Source organism: Aulonocara sp. 'chitande type north' Nkhata Bay, linkage group LG11, assembly GCF_057382095.1.
Source record: "Aulonocara sp. 'chitande type north' Nkhata Bay isolate Kocher_YH1m ecotype deep benthic linkage group LG11, A_spYH_male_GT1.1, whole genome shotgun sequence".
Classification (NCBI taxonomy): Eukaryota; Metazoa; Chordata; class Actinopteri; order Cichliformes; family Cichlidae; genus Aulonocara; species Aulonocara sp. 'chitande type north' Nkhata Bay.
The window spans coordinates 39,399,704-39,427,664 of NC_141354.1; the positions used below are offsets into that span (position 1 = coordinate 39,399,704).

Consider the following 27,961-nt stretch of genomic DNA (forward strand, 5'->3'; position numbering starts at 1 on the left):
TTTCAGTTTCAGCTTTATTTCTTTATTTTCTGTAAAACACGGTGAACCTCCAGCCGCTGCGCTTTAAAAACACCTCTGGGTTCAAAACGTTTTCATATGTACAACACTCAACGTTCCCTGGTTATGACAATAAAAATCTCAATAGAAACAAACTTTATTATTCAAATATGAAGCAACAGACGCAGAGCGCTCAGCTGTTCTCGTTTTGTTTTTTAACTCTGGAGTCTAAAAAAAACATGAAAAAAAACTATAAACATTAATGACAGAAATTAATATCAATAAAAAATATGAAAAATATGAAATATGGCCTTTAACTGATCCCTAATCCACACAGGTCAGCAGCGCCCTCCACTGGCAGAGACTGGAACTGCAGGCTTACTCTGCACAGTTATTGCATAACAAGAAAACAGTCTCACACGCACGCACACGCGCACACACGCGCACACACACACGCACACACACGCGCACACACGCACACACACACACGCACGCACACACGCACGCACACATGAATTCTGGGATTTCTTCCTCAGTTTTGAACTTTTTGACCTACTGAACGTCGTATGAAAGGAAAAAACAAACAAAACATTAAACAGGAAGTAAAACACGATTTTGTTCCAGGATCGCCGCACGAAGCTTCTCCGTCCGTTTGATCGAACGCGTTTTGGTTTTATTCTAACAGAAGAAGAAAAAAGAAACGCTGCTGCTGAACACGAAGGCGTCTCCGATTCCACCAAAGAAACTTTTAATAAAATATTTCATATTTTTATTTGTATTCATGGTGTGAACATGATCAAAGCTTCATCTATAAACACTAAAGTCACCTCTGAGCTTTTCTTTAAAAAAAATTTTCTGCCTCTGTGACGGCTGACATCCTTATATGGTCATCTGCTCCTCTGCAGGCTTCCAAAAGCTGACCAATCAGGCCTTAGCGTTTGGAGTGAGAGTGGAGGTCAGATTATGCAGAACTTTACAGCCTGGAACAGGAAGTGCTTTTCAAAATGAGTCATTTATTATTGTTAAATGAAAACTAGAAGAAGAAATATTTAAGATTTAACCCTGTGAAACGTGTCCGATTATATTTGTAATATTCTCTCAGATTCAAAAAGTAGAAAAAAGCATTTTAATAAAATTACGGCTTTAATCTCAGAAAATATTCGAGCTTTTTAATCTTTCTGTACCTGCGGTGGTCCTGACACAGGCGCCGCCGCGGCCCGAGGGCGCCGCCGCGCCTCCTCCAGGAGGAGGTGCAAAGATCACACGTCCAGACCCGAGTGCAGCACTTTGACTTCTTGGGATTTTCATGACGTGACCTGATTGGCTGACGCCTGTGATGACGCGAAGTGCGGTGCATTTTTATTGGCTGCTCTACGGCAGCCTGTCAGTGTGAACATATTGGTCAGATCAGGTGGCGATCAATGAGCTGATCAGGTATTGATCGACGGAGCGAAAGCTGACCTCTCGCCTCGGGTCACTGAGACTGAAGGACGAGGTCAATCGATCAATGACTGGAGCGGCTGCTGCTCGTGATGGCCGGGCTGAGGTGGGAGGAGCTTGTCTGCAGGTCCTCAGAGATCAGCTTCATTTCGTTTTTCCCGTCCTCGACTGTGACCTTTATCTTGTGAGCGACCTGCAGGGGGCAGCAGATACACCTGAACCTCCAGTCCCACTGCTCTTCCTCACCTTCGTCACCTCCCGACCTCCTGAAACCAGCAAGGCTGCTCTGAAGCTCCTCCCCCAACACGCTTGCTTTGGACTCAAGGTTTCCCAAAACCTTCCAGGCTGAAACAGGAAGGATTTTGATTGCGTTTTAATCGTTCGGGGTGGTTCCTACGGCAGCCGGTCAGGGCCATGATGGAATATCTTATCTTTAAATACAAAAAACATTTATCCTTTCAGGATTATAAATTCTTTTTTCTAATAAACCTCATCAGGCGGCTTTCATTAACGCGGCTCTAATAATCTATGTGTTTATTTTGGTTATGATGTCGAATTTTCAGATTAAAGCAGCAAACGAGGAAACATTTAAAAATAATTTTCCTTGTAAATGTACGACTTTTATATTTGTTTTTCGCTCCTCGTGAAACTTCCGTAAATTTAAATTCATTCAAACATTTTCAGAATAAAATAAAATCTGTTTAAAACAGAAAGAGAGATTTTGTAGTCGTGCAGCTTCCTGTCAGGCTCCGATTGATCACAATCACATGTGTTGATAACGCGCTCTTACATTTGTTTTAAGGCGGGGCTGGGACTCTGCTGGGACCTCGCCATCCTGGGCGAGCGCATCGAGCTTCGACCTTCAAGCGGTCAGGCAGACGTGCGGGCTGATCTCACAAAGGTGGCGGCGAGCTAAACGCTTTCTTCTTAAATATGATTTTTATATCTGAGTTATTTACAAAAATAAAAACTTTATACTTGAGTTCATAAAAACACACGAGGAGGAGGAAGGCTCGCACTCCTCTTTGAAAAGCATCACTTTGGGTTCAAAGGTCAGCTGACCATCTGCAGGCGGCGGGAATGTGGATGTAACAGACAGACGTAAGCTGGTCAAAGGCGCCGTCGATGCTCCGCCTTCAGATCAGCTGACACTCACACAGAGAAGCCAAAGAGCAAGCAGATCGTGTGATGACACGGGACGCGTCGACTCACAGCGCCGAAGCGGGACATGGTGGGTGTGTCCATTCTTCATGTACAGACTTCGTGCAGCCACGGCAGTTCTCCAGCTGAGGGGCGTGTTCTCCTGACGAGCCTCGGCGGGATAAAACTCGGCAATGCTCAGCTGCTGTAGGTCGACGCTCGTGTCCAGTCAGAGGCAACGTAAAGGTGGGCGGGTCGGAGCATGCTCACACGTCAAAATGAGTTCTGCATAAAAGAGCGGAGCAGCCCGAGCAGAAGCAGCACGCACGGTCAGGGGACAGAAGTCAGAGGACAAAGGTCAGGGGTCATGGCTAAGTTCCTGTTAAAGTAGCTGTCAGAGCAGAAAGTGGCTTCCACACCGCTCTCACGCCTCCGCTCCTGTGGCGTGACGCCATCATGACGGCCGGGTGTGGGCGGGGAGTGGTCAGAAAGCTGCAGCAGGTTTCTGACTTCAAGCAAGCGAGAGCGTTTTCAGTTTAAGTGCCATTGACAGTGAGGCTCCGCCTCCTTCAGTTTATCCCTCCCCCAACACAGATGTCAGCTCCTTCATCGATGAAGGCGCATTCTTCCAAAGCTCGCTCGACAGACCGGCTGTGGGGGAGCGACGGAAGGGTGGAGTCCTCTCCAGGTGCGGGCGCCGTTCCCGGAGCGTCGGCGGCGTCACTTGAGCCGGTCCGAGCGGAAGGAGTCCTCCACGGCCGGGTCGGCCAGCATCAGGTTGCCCTCCAGCATGTCCAGGGACAGCGGGTCCATCCGGAGCTGGTCATCCAGCGAGAAGGAGTCCATCTCAAAGCCGGGGACGTTGGACAGCGCGCTGGCGATCTCTTTGGACAGGCCCGTCGGAGAGTCGCCTGCAGACGGAGGGGGAGGGGTTTAGAGGCGTGCAGGAGAAACAAACAGAAAACACGACGCTTGGCTCGCGTCTCGCTGACCTGTGAGGATGATGTTGGGCACGTTATGTCGTCCGTCGCTCCCGCTGAAGTTCTGGTTCTGATTGTTGAGGAGCTGCTGGTCACTGAGGTCCTGCAGGTCTAGCGCCCCCTGGCTGTTGGAGGGGAACTGGTTCTTGTCTGCGCTGCAGCTCAGACCGCTGTGGTTCAGGGACAGCATGTCGGCCTGGGTCTCTGTGGCGAACTGCAACGGGAAGAGAAAGCTGAGGTCACGTGACTCGATAGAGACGCCGCGCAGAACTGAGATGGGCTGTCACGGCGCAGGAGGGTCATCCTCAAAATCATCAAAACCTGAAGAAGCATGAACTTTAACCTCTTTAACCAACCACGCTACAGAATACAGATGAAACTCTACCCTCCACCTGAGCTCCACAGCCAATCATCTGCCTCCATCTCCTTCTGTCCCACCCACCCTCTGCACCTCCTTCTCTTCTCCACCTTCATCCTCCACCCTCCCTCCTCCGCACATGCTCAGACGATCTCAGCCCCTCTTACAAACACCCTGCAGCTATACTGACAACCAATCAGCTCCTTCTATTCAAACATGTGACATCACTCCTTTACCTGCTGCTCAGATCTGCCGGTGAGCTGCAGGCTCAGGTAGGGGTCGTCCAGCAGAGAGCTGAGCAAAGCATCCTGGGAAAAAGACAACAGAAAGACAAAGTGATTAAATCCAGTTTCAGCCGAGGATGTAAAACACGCGCGCAGACACACACTTAAACTAATCTGTTTGGTGTCAGCCTCATGTTGGTCACATGACTCTCAGCGTCCTCACTAGCGTGCTGATGTTTACGCCTTCTGCCTCCTCCAGGACGGCCCGTGTCTGGCGTCTGTCCCGGGAACGCCACTATCTCTCAGCAGTAGGGCTGGGCGATATGGCCTAAAATCCATATCGCGGTATAATTTGAAGCACGTGCGGTAACGATATATATCGCGATATATTCTTTTCTTCTGTATAACGTATTTTCCACACTATAAGGACTTAAAATCCTTTAATTTTCTCAAAAATCGAGAGTGTTCCTTATGTATGAATTCTGGTTGTGCTTACTGACCTCGAACCAATTTTGGCTGTAAAAATCTGTTAAATAATGTTTTAGTGTAACTTTGGTAAGCAGCACTGCTTGATGGATGTCAGAGCATTACGGCTGCCGTAGGGAGGAGCTTCGGAGTAATCTGGGTCCAAAACTCCGTCTGCTTCAGGTCCCAAAGTCAAACGAACACAGAGTTAAAAACGGTCCAAATTCTTTCATCTTTAATTAAATCATCAGCGTTGCTGCTTTAGCAGGTGTAACAATTAAGTTTAACATCCAGACATCCATTCGCTTCCGCTTATCCTTTTCAGGGTCGCAGGGGGCGCTGGAGCCTATCCCAGCTGTCATAGGGCGAAAGGCGGGGTACACCCTGGACAGGTCGCCAGTCTGTCGCAGGGCTAACACACAGGGACAGACAACCATTCACATTCACTCGCACATTCACACCTAGTGGAAAACAGAATTTATTAAATTTAACGGAGTTAGAAGTTAGCAGGAAGTTAGCTCGCTAGTTTCCACCTAAACATTTCATACCATGTTCTGACTGAGATTTTTGAAACTAATTCAAACGTACAGCTCTGCTGCCACTTCTAACATAAAGACAGAAAACTAAACAGCAGTGGCGTTTGCAGGGTTACTGAAGTTGGACTACCTGCTATATAATGTTGTGCTACGTGATTGCTAGCGACACAGCTATGTTAGCATAACATTAGCACAGTGAAGCTGGAGGATGAACGCTAACTTTTTTTCCACTCGATAAAAGTTAACGTGAGGGATTCTGGTGGTCAGGGACAAATGCAGTCGCATAGCAGGATGCTGTACACGGGCCAAACTTCAGTCAGGAGCAGTGTTGGGAAGGTTACTTTTAACATGTATTCCACTACAGATTACAGATTACATGCCCCAAAATGTATTCTGTAACATATTCCGTTACATTACTCAATGAGAGTAACGTATTCTGATTACTTTGGATTACTTAATATATTATCATGCTGTTTACAACTACATGAATGTGATTTATTACTATTACTGAAGGTCCGCGGCTCCGAACCATAGTAAAGGGACCTCTGGCTGATACGTCGGGTTCGTGTTGGGCTCGTAGCTGAAAACTAGCTTCACTTTGCTAGCGAGAGACAGAGAGAGGCGTCGAAAGGCTGCTGCAACAGAACTTTATTGTTTCAGAGGAAAACAGGAACACAGCGTACAGTCGAGTCTTAACAGCTTACTCACAGCTGGGCTCGTCAGGCTCTCTTCTTGGCTGCAGTGGTTATTATTATATTTACATGCTTCCAGCTCCCGTTTCTGCTCGGTGACAGCTCGTACTTTTCCTTTCTCTCCCTCCCTCGCTCACAGACACATCACGGGTACGGCAGTCCATTCTCCCTGCAGCACGGACTACACTGCCCATGATGCTTTCGACCAAAACAGGCGCAGCTTGATGACATCATCAACATGCGCTATCGTGGTAGAGCGGTATAGTCAAAATCTCTATCGTTGGCCAAATTTATATAGTTTCTATTGTATATCGTTTATATCGCCCACCCCTACTCAGAAGACAAACTTTCAGAGCAGAAATCCTTCGCTGACGCTAAACTACGAGATACGCACTCAGAGCGCCGCTCCTGATTGGCTTATTTGCTTTATAGTAACCACACTCGTGCTGCAGTCACATCCCAGGAGTCACAGCCAGGCGCCTCTGGCATGTTTCACATCCTGGAGGCCGGAGCAGCAACACACTGAGCGAGGAATGGTCTCCTTCACACCCCTTGGCGTTACCTCAAACCAGGTGGAGGTGACTCCTCCCCCTATGACCTGCGCACAGATGAAATTTTGGTGCTTGTTTAACAGCCGTTGCCGTCGAAATACAGACGGAGCGTCCTCCTCCCGGCTGAGAGCCCGCTCCACAGGTCTCCCCAAGTAGAGTGTCATGGGCGTGATGATGGGCGTGGCCTCTAACTGCTCCTCAGAACCAGGAAGTGCAGTTGACCTCGTGAGGTCACAAACTGCTGCAAAAAAATGTCAAGATGGAAACACGTCTGCGTGCTCTGAAAGTGTTCACGGTAACACGTCTTTGATGAAGTCACTGCTGAAGAGTAACCAGCTGATCCAGGTGGGAGGACCTCACCTCTGACCCTGACACAGACGAGTCTCAGGAGTTTATCTGCCGCGTGAACAACGACGACATCATCACGTGGGACACGCCAGCATCCGCCACAAACACGCAGCAAAACCACAACAACTCCGAAATCCACGTCTCAAACAATCAGAACTGCTCGTGCATGGGCGCCGCGACCTGAGCGTCAGCAGAACGAAGCATTACGAAGCATTATGCTGCAGGGACAGCGGCCGGCTCCGCCTACTTTAAGGCGAGTGTATGTGTTTAACTTGAGCGTTGGCGGCAGAGGTCACTCACGTTGTAGATGTCGGCGGGGAGGCTGTGGCCGGCGTGCTGCTGGTGCTGATGGAGGCCGGCTCTCTGCTGCTCCGCTTCCTGTTTGGCGTGGCAGAGTGAGGACGAGGAGGAGGTCTGGACGCACTGCTCCGGCACGCCCTCGCTCTTCACAGGGGGCGCTGCGCTCATCTGCGGTCCCATCAGCCTCTGCTGCTGCGAGGAAACACGGTGGTGAGCGCCAGAGCTAACGGAGGGGAACTTTAGAATCAGGACTGAATTTGGGGACGTACCGCTCCGAAGTGCTGCTGCAGGTGCTGGTTCCGCATGTTCTGCAGGTGGAGCTGCTGCTGGCTGCTGGGCCGTGGCTGCTGGAGGCGGAGCGGCGGCTGGTGGTGGTGCTGAGGCAGCGTCGTTTGCTGCGCGCCGGGCTGGTGCTGGTGGGACTGGCTGAGCGGGTACGGAGGCAGCCGCTGATCCACAGGAAGCCTGCTGGTGTCCAACGGGACGCCCTGCAGAGGGAAGCGGGACGTTAACCCCGGGAAACTCTGTTAAACTGCATCACTTCCTGTTTGTATTGATTTTGAACAGGTGATCGCTTACCTGTGTGATGGAGGACAGGGTGGGTGAGATAGTCGGGGAGAATTGTTTGGAGTGATGCCGCCGTGAGTCGCCGCCCAACGGCAGGATGAGCGGGGACAGCTGGACGCGGCGGCGCGGCGACGTGCTGAGCTGCGGCGGTGGCTGGCCCTGCCCACTCATCAGTGGCGAGTAGGAGGAGGAGCAGGAGCCAGAGCCGCCCACGCCGCTGCTGTAACCAGGGTTACCGCTGGACGCAGACTGGAGGGAGGAGTTACTGAGAGACGAGTGCAGCGATTGGCTGCTGAGGGAGGATGGCAGCGACGGCGAGGAGCTCAGGGACGACTGCAGCGAGGGGTTGCTGAGCGATGAGTGCAGGGAGGCGGAGCTAAGGGAGTTTGAGAAGGAGTGGCTGCTGAGTGATGACTGGATGTTGGGGTTGCTTAGTGATGACTGCAGGGAGGGGTTACCGAGCGTGCTCTGTAACGATGCCAGGAGTCCTGAAAGACACAAGAACAACAACAACGTTAACACCGAGCACTCAGCTGATCGCACCTCGCCATCTACCAGCTCCGTCCCAGGAGGTCGCAGCAGGTGTAAACATTACCTGCAGTTCCTGTCTGACCTCATTTACAATAAACACGCGTTCCCTCGTCCACCTGGTCCGCAGCCTGTCAGAGCACGGGACAACGATGCAGACGGTAACCTGAGGTCGAGCTCTCAGCCACTTCCTGCCTGAGGTTGCCTCACAGACGACTCAACATTTTCCGACGCCGCTTCCTCCCTCAACAAAAATCCTCCTCTCGGGTTAAATTTAGCGCTCGCCCACGGACTTCCTCTGCCGACTCTGACAGTAGAGCTCAAAAGAAGAGCCGCTCGCTGTCAGAAACGCCGCAGCAGGAAGAGTGGCCTCTGCTGCGGCGACTACACCCTCTGGTTCTCCACCCTAAACTCTCATCCTCCTACGGCAGCTTCAGTCTTCCTGATTCTCCCGGACCTTCGCACGTTTCAGCAGCTAACAGCACGACCTGTCCGACTCGCCGTCGCAGACATTACTCTGAAACACGGGACCACGGACTCACTTCCTGTACCGTGTGTGGTCCCGCCGAGTCACCGCTGTCCCAAACAGCCTCTCGAGAAACAAATGGAGACTCAGATCTTGAGGAAACAGCAGCTGTTCAGCAGAAGTTCCTGATAACTTAGTCTGATACTGGCCGACCGCGGCCGTCCTATTACACGTGGAAGCGAACAGGGGTGTGTCTAAAGGAGGGCGTGGGGTGTACGAGACCCTATCAAGGCTTTTGTAACATTTTTCACATTGAAAGTGAAACAATGTTAAATGTTGTTTATTTAAAAGCTTTTTTTCACAAATCAATACAAACGTACACGAGGCGCTGACCTGAGGGTCGTCAGGCTGGACGCTGAGTTATTATTTATATTAATAAACATCTGCAGCATCATAACGTTGTTCTCAGCAGCACAAAAACTGTTTGAAAAATGTAATCCTAATATAGCGTGAATACAATCGGGGGTTTAGTTTATGTTGTGTGCAGTAAAACATTGCAGTTTTTAAAACCAACCTTTGTTCTGACAGACCTGTTATTATTGCCCATTAATAAGACAAAAGTATTTCTTATCCGATTACTTAATTAATCGATGGAATAGTCAATAGATTACTCGATTACTAAAATAATCGATAGCTGCAGCCCTTTTCTGCTCTCACCTGCACAGATTTCACACCTGTCAATCATTTCACTGCTAACACGACAGACTGCAGTTCAACACATCGCAAAACGTGTGCGGTTACAAAAAGACATTAAACACCTGTAGCCACGCACAAACTCACAGGTCACAGCTTCACTTACCTGGTGGGTGGTGGAAGCTGCCGTTTCCTCCTTGCGCGTTGGCGGCGTTGATCCCCAGCTGGGTGAGGGTGGAGGCCAGGTTTCCCGTGCTGCTGCCACCACTCAAAGAGGATGACCCTGGGAAACCCGGTTCGTCCTGGTCCAGTGGCGTGGGCAGTGGCGAGGGGAAGTGGAGGCTGGATAGGTCAGGCAGCGAGCCGCCAGTGTTCAGCGCCGAGGGAACACCATGAGCCGGCGTGGACGGCTGCTCCGGGGAAGTGAAGATACTGACAGGAAACAGAACAAGGTCAGAGAGATTCACATCACAGCTCAAGTTCCTGAAGCTTTACCTGTCTCCAGGTAACGGTTAAACCAGGCCATTCTTAACAAATCAGGCTAAAGCATCACTCAGATTGACAGAGTGTGGCTAACAGGAGCGACAGACTAACAGAGATCGGCTAACAGGGGCTACAAACTAACAGAGAACGGCTATGGAGATGGGTTTTTGCTACCCCCCCCCCACCCAAAAAACCCATCTCCATAGAGACTGTGTCAGCTCCCACACAGACAAAAAACAAACTAAAAACCAGCAACAAACAACTTAAACATAAACAATTACAAAGAAAGAACAATAAAGTATCCACATCTGAACCACAAAGTAAAACAGTGAAATGTGGATTATTAAATATTAGGTCTCTCTCCTCCAAGTCTCTGTTAGTACATGACTTAATAATTGATCAACAAATCGATTTACTCTGCCTTACAGAAACCTGGTTGCAGCAGGATGATTATGTTAGTTTAAATGAATCAACTCCCCCGAGTCATTCTAACTACCAGAAACCTCGAAGCACAGGCCGAGGGGGAGGTGTGGCAGCAATTTTTCACACCAGCCTATTAACTCATTCACTGCAATTGACGGCTATAGACGTCAATTGCAGTGAATGAGTTAATCAACCAAAGACTCAGACAGACTTTTAATTCATTTGAAAGCCTGATGCTTCGCCTCGTCCACCCCAGCTGTGAAACTCAGAAACCAGTCTTACTTGTTATCATCTATCGTCCACCTGGGCCTTACACAGAGTTTCTGTCTGATTTCTCAGACTTTATATCTAATTTAGTTCTGAGCTCAGATAAAATAATTATTGTGGGTGATTTTAACATCCATGTAGATGCTAACAATGACAGCCTCAACATGGCATTTAATCTGTTATTAGACTCAATTGGTTTCTCTCAAATGTAAAAGAACCCACCCACCACTTTAATCACACTCTAGATCTTGTGTTAACATATGGCATCGAACCTGAACATTTAACAGTGTTTCCTGAAAACCCTCTCCTGTCTGATCATTTCCTGATAACATTTACTTTTACAATAATTGATTACACAGCGGTGGAGAGTAGACTTTATCACAGTAGATGTCTTTCTGAAAGCGCTGTAGTTTAAGAATATAATCCACCCACTGTTATCATCTTCAATGCCCTGTACCAACACAGAGCAGAGCAGCTATCTGAACGCTACCCCAACAGAGGTCGATTATCTTGTTAATAATTTCACCTCCTCACTACGTACGACTCTGGATACTGTAGCTCCTGTGAAAACTAAGGTCTCAAATCAGAAGTACCTGACTCCGTGGTATAATTCTCAAACACGTAGCCTAAAGCAGATGACTCGTAATCTGGAGAGGAAATGGCGTGTCACAAATTTAGAGGATCATCATTTAGCCTGGAGAAATAGTTTGCTGCTTTATAAGAAAGCTCTCCGCAAAGCCAGAACATCTTACTATTCATCACTGATTGAAGAAAATAAGAACAACCCCAGGTTTCTCTTCAGCTCTGTAGCCAGGCTGACAAACAGTCAGAGCTCTGTTGAGCCAACCATCCCTTTAACATTAACTAGTAATGACTTCATGAACTTCACAAATAAAATTTTTATCATTAGAGAAAAAAATTACCAGTAATCATCCCACAGATGTAATATTATCTACAGCTACTCTTAGTACCATTGATGTCAAGTTAGACTCTTTTTCTCTAATTGATCTTTCTGAGTTAACTTCAATAATTTCTTCCTCCAAACCATCAACGTGTCTTTTAGACCCCATTCCTACAAAACTGCTCAAAGAAGTCCTGCCATTAATTAATGCTTCGATCTTAAATATGATCAACCTATCTCTAATAATCAGTTATGTGCCACAGGCCTTCAAGCTGGCTGTAGTTAAACCTTTACTCAAAAAGCATCTCTAGACCCAGCAGTCTTAGCTAATTATAGGCCAATCTCCAACCTTCCTTTATATCAAACATCCTTGAAAGAGTAGTTGTCAAACAGCTAACAGATCATCTGCAGAGGTTTATTTGAAGAGTTTCAGTCAGGTTTCAGAGCTCATCACAGCACAGAAACAGCTTTAGTGAAGGTTACAAATGATCTTCTTATGGCCTCTGACAGTGGACTCATCTCTGTGCTTGTCCTGCTAGACCTCAGTGCAGCGTTCGATACTGTCGACCATAATATCCTATTAGAGTGATTAGAACATGCTGTAGGTATTACAGGTACTGCACTGCAGTGGTTTGTATCATATCTATCTAATAGACTCCAGTTTGTGCATGTAAATGGAGAGTCCTCTTCACACACTGAGGTTAATTATGGAGTTCCACAGGGTTCAGTGCTAGGACCAATTCTGTTTACATACATTATGCATTTATTACTTCCAGGCTGGACGACTGTAATTCATTATTATCAGGATGTCCTAAAAACTCCCTGAAAAGCCTTCAGCTAATCCAAAATACTGCAGCAAGAGTCCTGACAGGGACTAGAAAGAGAGAGCAGATTTCTCCTGTTTTGGCTTCCTGTTAAATCCAGAATTCAAAATCCTGCTCCTCACATACAAGGTCTTAAATAATCAGGCCCCATCTTATCTTAATGACCTTGTAGTACCATATCACCCTATTAGAGCACTTCGCTCTCGCTCTGCAGGCCTACTTGTTGTTCCTAGAGTATTTAAAAGTAGAATGGGAGGCAGAGCCTTCAGTTTTCAGGCCCCTCTTCTGTGGAACCAGCTTCCAGTTTGGATTCAGGAGACAGACACTATCTCTACTTTCAAGATTAGGCTTCAAACTTTCCTTTTTGCTAAAGCATATAGTTAGGGCTGGACCAGGTGACCCTGAATCCTCCCTTAGTTATGCTGCAATAGACGTAGGCTGCTGGGGATTCCCATGATGCATTGAGTTTTTCCTTTCCAGTCACCTTTCTCACTCACTATGTATTAACAGACCTCTCTGCATTGAATCATATCTGTTATTAACCTCTGTCTCTCTTCCACAGCATGTCTTTATCCTGTCTTCCTTCTCTCACCCCAACCAATCACAGCAGATGGCCCCGCCCCTCCCTGAGCCTGGTTCTGTCGGAGGTTTCTTCCTGTTAAAAGGGAGTTTTTCCTTCCCACTGTCGCCAAAGTGCTGCTCATAGGGGGTCATATGATTGTTGGGTTTTTCTCTGTATCTATAAAGCACCTTGAGGCGACTTTTGTTGTGATTTGGCGCTATATAAATAAAATTGAATTGAATTGAATTAACAGAAGCTTTTTGGGACTTACTTGATGCCGGGAACTTCGCAGGACTTCGGCCGGGATGACAACAACGGCAGCTGGGAAAGAAAAATCCAGAATAACAGAAATGACTCAGAAGCATCAAACACAAAATCACTCAGTAAACTTTAGAACAAGCTAAAAACACAAAACTTAAAATGTCAACATGTTTCTAAAACGGACCCTGCAGCAGCTGTGTCAGGATGATAATGAGATTTTGACTCATTTAACTTCCATAAACTAGTGAGAAATGTCCTTCGCATACTCTCAGGACATTTATGGAGATTGGAGGGAGAAATGAATATAAATGTGAATATTTAATGTAAGGGTGAAACAGGCAGATGGTGTTTCTGTGGGTTTTACCTTCTTGGTGTCCCAGGGTTTCATCAGCTTCCCCTCGTCCAACACGTTCTCCTCGATGGGAGGGACAGGATATGGAAACACTGAGGGACATAAAACACCGTGACTCACACATGGAGAGGAGGGCTGTGACGCTTTAATGTGAAAAGCTCAAGGAGGGAAAAGCTGGCGTCCTTCATGCATTTGTCATTGTTGTACAAACATACAGCACAAGATTATCCTGCTAGCTGCACTCTCCTTTGTAACTATGTTGCATCCTTCTCATGTTTGCCCTGTACAGTCTCTTATTGGTCTTTACTTTTGTAAAGATGCTCATCTGCCCGACAACAAACAATATTCCTGTTCTATTGACATCCACAGTCATTCATCAGTGAGAGGAAGTTTGACCTTTGGACGTAGGATAAATGTGCGTTACTCACTTCTTCTGCCCTCTCCGTCGCTCTGACCTGCAGCATCACACACACACACACACACACACACACACACACACACACACACACACACACACAGGTGATTACAAACATACTGAATCACTGAAACGTGTCCGCTCAGGTCGTCGCCGTTACAATCAAAGCTGGATTTAAATGTTTTCCTGTAATTATTAAAAAAGGATAATCCTGCTGAACAGTTTCACTTTAACTTTCCAACATGTTTGAAGCTTCGCGCCCTGAACACGGACCGTCTTCCAAGTCTCTGATAACACACACCTGTGCTGGCGTCTGTTCGGTTCGGTTTCACTCACCGCCGATTCTGGCGTTCTGGAGGGCGAGCGTGGGTCCGCCAGTGCTGAACGGGTCTCCGGAGGGCGGGTTCATCACACTGGTGTGGAGCGCTGAGTCGGAGTTCGTCCTGAAGGGCGAGAGACACCGACAGAGAGTTAAAGGGGGAGAGGAGCAAAGGCTTGGAGGAGGTGAAGGTTAGCGAGGGTGAAACAAAGAGATGAGACGCCAAAGAAACGCTCTTTCGAACTACGGAGAGACAAAAATGCCAAAATGAAAAGAAGCGACTCAAAAATAAATGAATTTGTCTTTAAAAACCAACAAAACATGAAAAAAATAAAACGCAGACATTTACTTTTCTGTTTTATCTGTTTATGTTTTCACTGATGCTCAGCTGTTAGTCATGTCAGAGTGTAAAAACATAGTAATAACAACGATTACTTTGGTCTTTTCTCCTGCACAGTGCTGATTAATCATTAACTAATAATCATTAGCATGTATCGCGACTCTCCTCGCGACCCGACGTTTGGATGTTTTCTTTCAGGTTTTAATATTCGTCCTGGACGAGCAGCTAAACTCCGACGCCGTCAGTTTTCTGTGTTTTACTGCTCACTCATCGACCTTTGACCTTTCACTCTGATTTGCTGCCTTGGAGTAAACACCTGACCTTCAGGATCATCTGCAGATCGAGTTCCAGATGTTTCCACGGGGGTGAAGGTCATGTGATCTCTCGTCTTCCTGCATTTGTGCTACTGTACGTAAATGAAGGCGGAGTCATTCTGATCCATTTACTTGGGCCTGATGTTTAACCGACACTCACAGGAAGTAAAAACGTCTAACAGGCAATAAGAGGAAATATTGGAGTGTTTAATGTGATTTTGGCACTTCTGGCTCCCCGCAGGAGGCTCGCTCTGACTGCAAACAGCTGCACAACATGACCTCTGACCTGTGACAGCAGCTGCTGCACCCGAGGTCAGAGGTTTTCACGAGCAGCAGCTCGGGCCGAGCGATGAAGGAAGGAAGAAAGCTTCAAAGTCTGAAGCATCGAAAAGATCTAATTCTTCTAAAAGTCCACTCTGAAGGTTACAGCTGCAGGAAGGAAGAAGAGGAGGAAGTGAAGGTAGGAGGAGGAAGAGGAGGACGAGGAGGGTTCACCTGTTGAGTGCAGTGGTGGGGAGACGAAACAACTGGCTTTTATCTCCGGGGAAGTTTCCAGACCAATTCCTTTATGATCGACAAAAACAAAGTTATTTTGGTCTGACGAGCAGGAAGCAGCGACGAAAAGTCAAAGGGTGACGAAGAGGAGCAGAGGGAGGAGGCTCAGAGACAAACAAGCCAAGCAGAGAGGGAGGCTCCGCGGCCTCGAGCTGCCGGGTCCTGCTGTACGGTGGCCCTGAGCTGCCAAACAAACCCGAGCGGTTGAATTCTGTTCATTTGTTTGTGACGGCAGGATGAAGGTCGAGCTTCTCCCACTTTTCATGTGTCGTGGTTTTCACTCCCTGTGGGGGCGTTCGCGTGGAGGATTTCAGGTCCCGCGGCTCCTTCAGTCCTCGTAACGCTCCGCCTGCGGCGGGGAGGGGTCAGCTCAGCTGGAGGCTTGCTGGACGCGATCTGAGCTGATGTTTCTGCACATCGTGACATTTAACCGCCCCGCCCCCTTCCTGCTTTGTTGTGGTTTTTTCTGAGTGCGTTATCGCCACCGTAGTTTGTGCTCAGACCCCCAACCTGACCACGCCACCGTGCTCCTACAAAGGAGGTGGAGCGAGCGCAGGCAGACCTGAAACCAGTCAGTGGCAGAAACCTGCGGGGGCGGAGCTTCATAGGACACCTGGAGTTCGGAAGCCGGCCTCCCTCTGAAGGAAACGCAGAAAGAAGGCAGGAAGCAGCGGAAGAAGCCAAGAAGAAAGAGCCAAAGATTCCAGAAGAAGAAGAAGAGCAGGAGGAACACAGGCTGGAATCGGCTCCTCTCGGTCAACGCGAGGACCACGGGACCCTCTGAAGCCTCAGAGTCACCTCGCAGTCACTGCAGCGGGGAGGCGAGTCTTCCTCGAGCGCTGCGGGAGCACGGGTTAAACGCCCGTCACAATCACAGAACATCTGTGTACAGATGTTATTCACGGGTCAGACTGCAGCAGAGTGTCTCCTTCACAGCCTGAGGCGGAGCTTCATCTCCTCCGGTTTCTGATCTCAGAGGAGCGTCGAGGTTTTACTGCAGCGACGCTGAGGCTTCAGGAGGGAACAGCAAGCAGGAGCGAAACCAAAGAAACAGACCTGCCGACAGACACACGGACACACACACAGCGGGGAGAGCAGGGGGCGGGGTTAACAGACAGCACCTTCTCCAGCTGGGGTCGGGTGGCGGCGACAGGTAGGCGGGGCTGTACGGGGAGCTGTCCATCTGAGGAAGCAGCAGGTTAAGGAAAGCACAGAGCTTCATCAGTTTCAGTATCAGGAGGAGCTAAACGAGCTTCAGATGGCGCCGACACCACGCTGACCTGTAGAAACTCACCTGTGTCGCTTCTCGGGGGCTAAATCAGCTCATCGGGTTTGAATGACCCCGCCCTGTTAGAACACGTTAACCCCGACAGCCCGATGTCGTTTTTTTCTTTAAACTTATTGTTAACTTATTTCTGATTCATCATCGGGGTTTCTGCAGGACGCGAGCGGAAGAGGATGAACTCTGAACTCTCGCCCTCACAGGGAACGCTCAGTGCAGTCTGAAGAACTCAGAGCTTCACCACAACTTCTTACTCAAACCAAGGTCAAAGGTCGCACTTCTGTCAGATGGGAGGAGCTTCAAGTGTGGAGACGAGCGTGCCTGCACGACTTGTTTTTCTGAGCAGCTTTTTCACTGCTGCTGTGACACAAACTCAACGTGATCACTCGGAGTTTCTTAGATAAAAGTTCCTCGCAGTGGCTCTCAGCATCAGCCCCGCCCCCTCGCCCCATCGACGCAGAGGACGACTGAGAAAGAGCGCGACAAAAACGACCCGTCCAATAAAGCATCGACATCTGTGAGCTCGCCGCCCGACGCCTTTCCTGCACTTCCTGTCTCCTTCTGTTATCCTAAAAGCTGAAACACTGGCTTCATGACGCATCACTGCGACCACAGAGGAGAAGGAGTGCACCACCGCTGGATTTTACCGCCACGCCAAAATCTCTAAACGCTCACTGTCAGCTGACACGCCATCCTCCGTCACCACGAACACACACACACTGATTTATTCCACACTCCATCCTGGAGCTGCTGCTGCAGATTTTTGGTCATCCGCTGCTGAAAATAGTTCCCAGCAAAAGTGCAGCTGAGAGGTTTCACAGTCTTTACAGGAAGTAAACAGACAGACAGGAAGTCGGGAGCACAGGAACAATCTGGAATAAGACAGGGAGCCTCGCGTAAACTGAAGGATACTTTGCGATATGGTCGGACCGGCGAGACGAAGCGGCGGTCCCGCTGCACTCGCTCCACCAGCCCGTGATGCCGCGTCGCCCGACTGGACTCCAGAGTGGACGGGAAGGAGCCCTGAGGAGGGGGGGGGGGACAGAGAGGGGAGGAATGAGAGGAGAGGACAGAGTCAGCATCATTTCCACACCTGTAAATACTGAGGAAACAGGAAGCCTCACACACTTCAAAATAAAAGCCCATAATAATGTGACCTGGTCAGGATTACTCTGCTCAGTATTTGTAATCTCAGATATTTACTCAGAGAATTCGTTCACTGACACATGTTGTGGTTATTGAAACAGCATTTTTGTCTGATCTTCGAGTATAATTCAAATAAACTGAACAAAGATGAGGCGGTGAGGTCAGCCTGTAGGGACCAACGGCTGTTTGTAAAGTGAAGCTCGTGTCCCGGGGCAACCGCGGTCCCAGAGTTCCCCGCACGACCCCAGGGGAGAACTGGAGAGCCCCGAGCAGACGAGACCTTCCTAGATCAGAGGATCAGCAGCTGCAGGAGGGCGTTAACAAGCCACACAACAGAGACCCCGTTGGATCAGGGGGTGGAGCTTCTGCAGGCTACCTGTGTGTGTTTGGGTCGCTCTGATGCAGACAGATCCTTTAATGTGGGATCAGCCATCTGCATCAGACCCACAGGAGGAAACTCAAACACCTGAGAGACGTTCTGTCCACGCTCAGCTCCACTGCAGCAGAGTAGGAGGAGCCACGAACAGCGCCATTACAGACCGAGTGTGATGGAAACACTGATGAGTCAGAGATGATGAGCGGGCTCGGCTTTCTAACTCCTGCTGCCCACATCTGATTGGAGCTCACAGCAGAGACCCGGTGCCTGATTGACTCCAGAATAAAGGAGAGAAAACACTGAGCCAATCGTCTTCCTCGTCACAAAAGAATCAGTAAACACTGACGCTGAAGGCAGAGCGCCGTTTCCTCACATTTCTTTTTTCAGGAAGGACAAAAAAGCATTAAAAATATACACGAGGAGAGTAAAGAGATACGATCAGGACCAAAGATTCAAACCAAAAGAGAAACTAAGCGGATGAGAGGCGACGACAGAGACCGTCTGTGGCTTTGATCACATCTGCCGCACGCAAACCACCGAAAGCATCAGACCGCCTTAAATGTTCTGCAGGAGCCCCACAGGGCTCCATCCTCAGCCCACCTTTATTTCCACCTTATTACTCCAATACTCAAACGTAGGCAGTAACGTTTACACAAAACAGGCGTCTTTATCACGTCAGCAGAGATCGAGCGATACTCTGACGCTCGCTGTCCTGCACCTACGACATAAGAAAAGAAACAGGAAGTGACATCAGGGTGAAAGTGCAGTAGCAGTCGATTACCTGGAAGTCCTGAGGGGTCCTGCCGATCTGGTTCACGTTTGGTAATGAGCCGCCATAGTACGGCCCCTGATTCCTGGCAAGGCGGAGCTTCTGGGCCTGGAGCTGTGAAAAAAAAAACACCGTCACTCAGATCAAATACATGAGACGACCACAACCTCGGCGAGCCGCAACTCACCGACCGTGCTTCCCCATACAGACTCGTTACCTGAGCAGGTAACCAGGTGATCACTTCACCTGGTTACCTGCTCACTTCAGTGATGTCGTCAAAGGTTGCGTTTAATGCTTTGGTGCTGTGGTGACGCGAGGGCAGCAGGCGGAGGGGTGGATGTGGGAAGAAGAGCAGCGCTGATGGTGTTACAGATAAGAGTGAAAAAAAGCCCTGCTTTCTTCTCATCGTCTACACCACGTTCACCTCCGCCTGACTCCGCCTTCACCTCCGCACAAGTCGCTCAGCCTGCACAGAAAAACGCCGCTTCCTCGCACCGGTCTCCGCCACAGATTTGGGATTATTGATGACATCACTGTTTACGTCATAAAAGCATCCAAATACAAAGATGGTGGCCCCACTGAGGGCGCCGTGGTTACCTTACACCCAAGTCTCTGAAGCAGAATTATGAAGAGAACAATCTTTGTAGACCTGCAAATACCAGTGCATAAATGAGAAGCAAGGGGGCGGAGCCAGAGCATGCTCAGGCTCAATCCTCTGCCATACGGAACTCGTTCAACCTTCTGACCACGCCCCTTCAGGCTCCAGGTCCAGCTCTGATTGGATGATCACCAAAGAGGAGCGCAGCGGCAACTTCCTGTTTAATCTTCGCTTTAAACAAACCCGAGGGACGGATCTGTCCGTCAGAGGAACAGATTTAAGTCATTCGCCATCTGCGCGGCTCAAATGCATCAAACCAACGACGAAGCCGCGCCGCGTTAACGTCTGAGCTCTCAGGTTCGCCCCGGCTCCAGGAACCGGGGACCAAGCTGGACGTCAGGTTAAAGCAGCGGAGCGCAGACGCCGTTTCTTCTTTACTTTCTTTATTTATTTATTTGTCACATGTAGTTATAGCTAGTACAACATACAGTGAAATGTTTTTCCTGGCTAAAAAATACTCCCCCCGACTGTGAGAAACATACTAGAAAAACTTTTACCTAAACTAAGAGACAGGAAAAACTATAAAAATATACATATTTACATAAGTACAAATGTATATAATATGATAAGATAAGATAAGGTTCAGGAAAGAAGAAAGTAAAGTGCGAATTATGTACTATGTGTGAGATTGTCCAGCATATTATCCGGTTTGCGTTTTTGGTTGAGGAGTCTCACTGTTTGTGGGTAGAAACTCCTCCTGAACCTTTCTGTTCTTGTTTTCAGGCTACAGAGGCGTTTCCCTGACCTCAGCAGCCTGAACAGTTTATGGGCGGGATGGCTGGAGTCCCTAGTGATCCTGATGGCCCGGGATCTGCACCTTTCAGCGTAGATGTCCTGCAGTGCTGGTAGAGATGTTCCCATAGTGCGTTCAGCTGTGCGCACAACCCTCTGCAGGGCTTTCTGTTGCTGTACTGTGCAGTTCCCGTACCACACCATGATGTTGTTGCACAAAATGCTCTCAATGACACCAGTGTAGAATCTCCTCTGTATATTCTTGGAGATCTTAAACCTCTTTAGACGCCTCAGGTGATAGAGGCGCTGTCTGCCTTTACTAATAAGGAATTCCGTATGTGTGCTCCAAGTGAGGTCCTCGTTGATGTGAACACCGAGGTATTTCCTTATCTGAAGTGAAGTGACGGCGCCAGTTTAACTGAAGAGCAGCTTAAGATGTGAGGAGATGGCGCAGAGTTCTGCTCTGACGGTTTCAGGTTGTGTCGGGTTCACGTCACGTCCACGTATTCCTGAAGCGTTCCTGGAAACGGTGAGGAGGAGGAGGAGCCAGACACAGCTCCTCCTCCATGACACGTAACATAACCATGCTCAACTTCGTCCACAAACGCCGTTTAATTCAGGCCGAGTGGCGCAAACGAGCGGCCATTACATCCACACATCAGGCTGCAGTTTATGGTCACGCTCGCCAACACGGGGGTCAGAACAAAGAAACAGGTACACGCGTCTGCATCCCAGAATACTACGGACAATGTGCAGATGTACTGATCAACACATCTGTACAGCGATATAAACATCTGTAGACATAACTGCTGCCACCTTTTATTCGACCTCATCTGTATATAAGCTGCTCTGCACAGTAAAGTCAAATGAAGTCAGAACAGCAGCTCAAACGCTCCATTATCCACATGAAAGATCCAACTTGTGCTAAAAAGCTTATGCCTAATATGATGGCCTCAGGTTTTATTTTGAAAGTTTCTAGCCCGGCCCTTTCCTGTCTGCTGAGTGTAGCGGGTCGCGGTTGGGCTCTGGAGGGTCCCACAGACCAGAGCCAGGACCGCGAGCGGCACAACGTCGAGGAGGAGGAGGCCTCTGCAGAGGAAGCTGATGATGTCATTCCAAAGACCTGCACAGAAACCACCAGCAGCTCGGAGCGCTCGCACGGCGCCATCAGCGCCTGCTGTGACGCCACGAGGCTGTCATCTGTTCCCCACTTCTAAACTTACTCATCACAACAAACAATTTCCTTTTTTGTCCGTGAAGTTTGGGGAATTCAGAGACATCAGCCACGAACCACACATCTGTTCCCGCCTTAGGACTCTGCCCGCCGCTGCCATCATCTCCATCGTGAGAAGGGGCAGGCCTCTGAAAATAAACTCAGACTTCCTGTGCCGAGCACAGAGCTCAGCTGGAAGAACACAAACTGGACTGAAAAGCTTTCCCTCCATAATGAGATGACCTCCCTCACAAAGACATCGCCCAGCTCTAGCTCCACCCACAGTGTCTCCTCAGGCTGTGAAGGACCTCCTCGCTGCCCGAGACGTCGTCTCTGCCGAGGCTGATGAGGATCACAACCCGTGTCCATCGCTTCAGGCTGCAGGCGCCGTACACGCTGCGGTATACATCAGCGCAGAGACGGCGTGACCAGCGTGAGCTCGTCTGTCTGCCTCTCAGTCAGGACAAAACGTCAGGAGGCCACGCCCACAAAAACGACCTTTAGCAACACCCAAACAAAAGCCCCTGTTCGTGCGACTATTTTCTCGTCATGCTGTCACAGGATGAGAGTTTCATGTTCAGAAATGCAACTTTTTAACGAACTAAAGCCGATTTCCTGTAATTCTGAACCCAAAATTTGGAAAACCGCTAATGTTATAATTAAAGATGGCTCCCCGTCGCTAATGAGGCAGTGTAATCACAGCAAACCGTTAGCTCAGAAATATTCCATCCATGTGTTTGTGGACGCCTGAGCTAACTCCAACATGGACCCGTTTTATTTTGTAAGAATCCTCCTCTATGCCGACAACGCCGTCCTGTGTCCACGTGACGCTCCACCTGCAGTGCGAGGACGTCCCACTCAGACTGCTGATAAGGTTTATGATCTGAAAAACCCACGGGGGTGGGGGGTTTATCCTTACTTCTTCATCTGCACTGCCACAGATCTACATTCATTTGAAGAGTACATCCTGCTCTAATTTTAACGCTTGAAAGCCGACATCCTTCCTGTGAGAGCGTGACGGTGATTTACTGCACATGCGATCACCTCCTCGCAGCCCTGAGTCAGTGACCCGTACACGTTTCCTTACAAACTGACTCATCGCTGAATTCTTTGGGAGTCGTTTGGTTACAGCTTCAAATGGCTGATTTTCAACAAGCCCTGAGTTTGGCCATTTTTCCTACTTCAGATATGGAAGACTTTGCAGAAACAGAGTCATATGGACGGCGATCAAAAAGCAGAGGGGCCGTTCCTCTTCAGAGGCTGCTGGGAACGTCTATGTAGCCTGCTGTCCTTTGGAGGCGTCGCCCTCTGAAGCCCTGAAAGCAGCGAACTCGCCAAACCGGAGACGTCTTCGGGAACATCTCCGTGCTGTGGCTTCAGTTCATTAAACACCTGAAACACGCTCAGAGCTACAAACTCAGGTCTAAGGGGGGAAACCTGAATGTCCATCACCTGCTCTCAGATCAGATAAGCTCAGCCTCGTTTCCTCTCGCAAGAACGTCAAACTGCCGACGAGCTGCAATCTAAAGAAGAAAAACCACGCTACGTGTTGTGGCCTGCAGACACAGGAAGGTATTGGCCCTGCACGAAAGGTGTTCTTACCTGGCCTCGTTCAGAAAGAAAAGCAGTGAAGTGAAACAGGAGGCACAGCATGTCAGACGGCAGGTTTACCCACCTCTAAACAACCAACACCAGCACCGCTGACCCGCAGAGAGCGAGCACCAAACACTATTCATGTTCAGGTAGAGCTGGGCGATATGAGATTTTTTCATATCACGATATGTTTTTTTAATTTCAGGCGATAACGATATCTATCACGATATAAGCCAAATAACTATATTTGTAAGATTTAAATGTGCTGTTGCTCACAAGTAAAATGTGAAATAATCAGCAGCTTGTTTTTAAATATTTATTTCCCATAATAAGTTCAACAGGGTAGATGTACTTAAGGAACATGAGACTTTTTCAGATAAATAAAGGCAAATATTGCAAACTACACAAAAGGCAGCCGCTAAAGCGTTTAAGTTTCAAAATAGAACAAACGAAACAGACTAAATTGTCAATTCCACTTAGAAACAAAATATTAATTCTAAAAATAAATCTTAGTTTGTTTTACAGAAGAACAGACAAAACTGACTAACTTTTGTCAATATCAAATAAACTGAGAACTAAAAGGAAATTCTCAATCTCTCCTTGTTGTATAGCTGAGCTTTTCAAACAGTTTTAACAGTTACTTTAGTCTGACAAAAGCCGAATGACGAATTAGCGCTTCCAGTCAGAGACTGAGGCTACGTCCACACGTACACGGGTATTTTTGAAAACGGAGATTTTCCGTTTTAAAAAATAATCCCGTCCACACATAAAGGCAGAAATGAAGGAAAACGCTGCTATGAACATGCCAAAGCAGCAGGTGGCGCTAGATTCCTAACCGTGCAGAAATGTTGGCCAATCAGAAGTCTAGAAGCCTCGGTGGGAAAAGTAAACAAAGCTGGGGCATAGAAGCAGAACCGAGTCGTCTGTGTGGAGGGACAGTAACTGTGTGTATATGTAAGCATTTAAACACTGCAGAGAGTAGAATTAACAGTATTGTAGAAATTCATTTCACCGAAACAATAACGTGGCGCACAGTGTGACGCATGCACCAGTTTATTGTATTTCCAGACTTGCTTTCGGCACAATTTACAGTGCACGCTACTCTGTTTTTTGTCAGACTTGAAATAGCCGAAATACCTTCAAACTACGGAACTTCTATGGCTCTTCCGTTCGACAATCTCTCCGGCGTTGGAACCATCATCTGTTTTCTCTTCGGTCACGCTCGGTTGATTTTTCTAGTCGGCACACTCATTTCCTCCATTACGCGCTGGCTGCTTCCCAAACAAACACACGTGCGGCTTGGCACTTGTGCTGCACGTAACAAGTCACGCGACGTGACGCTGCGGCTGTGATTGGTTCGGCTCTGCGCTACTGAATTTGGATTGGCTGACCTTTTTTTTTTTTTTTTTTTTTTTTTTTTTAAAGAGGACAAGAGCGGCGAGGTCTATCGCGATAGCTTAATTTCTCTATCGAGTAAAAGTTATATCGCGATACATATCGTTATCGTTCTATCGCCCAGCTCTATGTTCAGGGTTGGATTATTCTGCATTCATTCATGTCACAGGCAGAAAAACGATTCACAGCACCAGTCTCACTGAAACCCGTCCATCCTTACAGAGGAGCTCAAGAGGAGCAACTAGCTGCTGCCCACTGATTGACTCAGCAGCAGGTGTGAGCACCTGTGTAAAAGCAGAAGTGTTGCAGCACTCAGGTGTGCTAACAGGATGCCACAATCTTCCCAGGAGTGAACATCCCAACACATTCATCCTGAAAAACCCACAGATCTCAGACTCCACAGGCCTCATTTAGAAGGTTAAAGGTCACGACAGCCAGCTGAGGTTTGTAAAGCCGCAGCAGACTTCAGCAACAGACGAGAGTAAAGTGCACAGCAGCAAACTGCTCGCTGTGAGCGCCGTGGAGGAGGGATGACGATCCGAGTGGACCGTGAACTCCCCGTACATCAGAGTATTCCAGAGTCAGAGTGAGGCCATGTGTCCCGCAGCTGAAGCTCGGACCAATCGGCAGGACGCTGAAGCGAGCGCAGACGGAGCTGCTGCAGCGGTCCGGAGTGCAGAGCTCAGAGAGCTGTGCATAAACGAATGGAGCAAACTTCAGCAACGCTGTGAAGAAGAGTGGAGTCAAACTCCTCCTCAGAGATCTGACAGGCTGATAAAGTCACACAGGAACTGTCACTGCTGAGGGAGGATCAACGAGCTGCTGAATCATGGGGTGGACTCCGTTTGTCTCACACTGCAGAGGGTCCAGTGAGATCCTCCTCCTTCACATGACTGTATGAGTTCAGAGAGAGCTCGATCATGTCCTCGGGTTAAACTCCTGGATCTGCTACAGACCTGCAGCTTTCTACCCGACGTGTGACTGAGCAGCTCTGACACCAGTCACCTGTCAGTGAGGTCAAGCCAATAATGATGCGGATCATGAAACCAGAGGGTCAGACCATCAAACCTCAGGATATTTTCTGTTTTATCACGCTTTCACAAACCCTGGAGGACAAAATCTTTACACAAGACCTAAACAATCAGTCCGGATCCACATGCCTGACTAAATCCATCTGAGCTACACAGAACCAGCACAGAACCAGAGCCTTTCTCAGGACCAACTCGACCCCACAAGGAAACTAAACAGCACCTCATAATGATAAGAAGCTGCAGCTGCTGGTCCTGGACCTGCTCTGTGCAGCATCTGCTGCAGGTTCTGGTCCGAGTGACCCTCCAGAACCAAACCAGGACCATCAGCAGGAGCTGCAATTCAACAGAGAGGGGAAGAAGACTGTCTGACCTGCAGCAGCGTCCAGAGCAACTCACAGCTTCCAGACAGGAAGAACAGAGCAGCTGAACGTTCAGAATAAGAGTATAAAGATGCCTCCACAGCCCACCACGTTCATAAACAGTGAGCTTTTCTCATTCACTCGTGTATGAAATAAACACGTTTATGAAAGACGTGACTGGATGTCAGCCTGAAGCATTCGTGTTTCTGTTCAGCCGTCGGGCCCACGGCTCTTTGGTTTGAGTCCGGGAGAAGCTGTGGCCTACCGTGGTCCATACGCAAGTCCCACCACTCAGCAGCCACCTTCAGGCATCTCCTGAACTACCTTTAATTTTGTGGTCTATGTGCAGAATCACTGTCACATCTGATGTGAAACTAAAATGAATAAAGGTTTACTTTGAAGCATTTATTTCAAAATAAAGGTTTGCTGACTTTGACCCAAAATAAGTATTGAAGGATGAACTTTTACCACTGTGTGATTATTTCAGTACCATTTCTGTGTGTTCTAATAAAATTACACAAACGCACCTAAAAACTCCAAACCCCACGGCAGCATCACGGGCTGGACTCACAGAACAAAAACACCAGCTTCAGAAACACACACCTTTAAACTTGTAAAAAATTTTCAGAAATGACCTCAAACCATCAAAAATAAACTGACAGCCAGACTCCCACATTTTCCCACGACAGTAAACACACCAGCAGAGACCACCTGCCTCCACACTCCGACCCTCTCACCTGCTTCACACCTGAGGGCGTGTTTCAGATCACAGTGACACCCACACATCACCAATGACAAGGTGACGTTAACACATCCGAACCAATCGCCCACCCTGACATTAAAACGGCGCCGCCAGGCCAGAGTCCGTGTAAAGTATGCACGATTTAAGGTAATCTTTCCCGGGCAGGGTGGACAAAGATAAAATCACCACGTCAGATCTGTAAAACGCACATATTTGTTCCACAAGTCAAAGAAACAAATCAAAAATAAAATCACACTATTTTCCTTAGGAGGCACAAAACACGAGTAATGGGAGCTTCATCTACATGAAAGCAAAGCCTGTCAATGGCTGACATTAACGCCGAAGTTGCCAAAGGGATGAAATAAACACCCCGAATTAATTAAGTCGAAGGTGTTGGATATGTGTGTGTGACGTGAGGTGACGTCGCGTTAAAATATCCGGTTTTTGGCCGGAGTTCTGCGGGGCACTGCGAGGCTGACAGCGACGTTCACGTAACATAGTAAACAAGACAAGTTAGCCGCGTTAGCTTCGAGCGCTAACGATGTATCGGAAATGAAGAGCAGTGCGTCCCGGAGAGACAAACACCCAACAAAACCCACACACTGCGTCCCCACGAGGTGATTGCCGCTAAAACAGCGCCAAATCTCAGCAAAGCGCCGCGCAGAGACACCGCACAGCGCTTATCCGGAGCCCGACGAGCCCGGACAAGGCCTCGCTTCCTCCGGCAGCTCTCCTCCTGCCGCCGCCTCTCACTCACCCTGGTCGAAGTGATGTCCATCATGACCTCCTGGAAGGCGGCCGTCTCCTCGGCCTGCCGCTGGGTGTGCAGTGCTATCTTCTCGCTGAACTTTCGCGGGTTGGACGCCCCGGAGCCGGCGCCCGAGGCGGGCCCGGGTCCACAGCCGCCTGAGCCCGTCGCAGACATCTTCACCGAGCGGACGGGACGAGCTGACGTAGTGGAACGATTTCAGAGAGGGGCGGGGTGAAGAGGAATCACTCCCCCGCTTTTTCTGAGCACCAAAACCAGCAGCGAGTCTCGCAGCGGGACCAACCGAAACCCGGCCGAAAACACCCCGCCGGGGAACCGTGTTCACAGCCGCCGGAAGACCGGGACCGGGTTCACAGCCAGGAGCTGACGAGGCAGCAGCTCTGTTGTTGGTTTTTCTTTTAATTATTTTTTCAATCCTGAACAAACAAGAAAGCATGTTCAGTCTTTTTGTGTTCATCTTGCTAAGAATTAAAGATATTTACAAAATCAAAATTAATGTATTAGATTTAAATAATCGAACCTATTTCTGTCGACTTAAACAATTCAAAGTTGTATTAAAAAAGTGTGTGTGTGGGGGGGGGGGGAGGTCACGTGG

General features: G+C 48.7%; 1 protein-coding gene across 3 annotated transcripts; it reads right to left on the reverse strand.

Moving 5' to 3' along the window:
* Nucleotides 1-27,572, reverse strand: LOC147319853 (CREB-regulated transcription coactivator 2). 3 transcript variants are annotated; one of them, XM_086312650.1, is made up of 16 exons: nt 27,355-27,572; nt 18,887-18,988; nt 17,496-17,606; nt 16,423-16,484; nt 15,242-15,310; nt 14,110-14,216; nt 13,787-13,813; nt 13,371-13,450; nt 13,017-13,066; nt 9,452-9,717; nt 7,611-8,086; nt 7,301-7,519; nt 7,032-7,220; nt 4,152-4,223; nt 3,570-3,771; nt 1-3,488 (listed from the first exon to the last, which is right to left on the reverse strand). In XM_086312650.1, exons 1-16 carry the CDS (start codon nt 27,520-27,522, stop codon nt 3,298-3,300), a joined length of 2,391 nt encoding a protein of 796 aa, XP_086168776.1. In that variant the 5' UTR covers nt 27,523-27,572; the 3' UTR covers nt 1-3,297. The 3 variants fall into 3 exon arrangements, with proteins under 3 accessions (XP_086168776.1, XP_086168775.1, XP_086168777.1); XM_086312649.1 differs by having other exon boundaries at nt 7,032-7,223; XM_086312651.1 differs by lacking the exon at nt 15,242-15,310 and having other exon boundaries at nt 7,032-7,223.
* Between the last annotated feature and the right edge of the window lie 389 nt (nt 27,573-27,961).

Excerpts from the sequence above, each read along its gene's own strand:
- LOC147319853 (XM_086312649.1), bottom strand. The coding sequence starts at position 27,522 with ATGTCTGCGACGGGCTCAGGCGGCTGTGGACCCGGGCCCGCCTCGGGC. Across the intron at positions 13,067-13,370 it reads AACCCTGGGACACCAAGAAG|CTGCCGTTGTTGTCATCCCG; the intron begins GTAAAACCCACA and ends TTTCTTTCCCAG. Across the intron at positions 3,772-4,151 it reads CCGGCAGATCTGAGCAGCAG|TTCGCCACAGAGACCCAGGC; the intron begins GTAAAGGAGTGA and ends TTCCCGTTGCAG.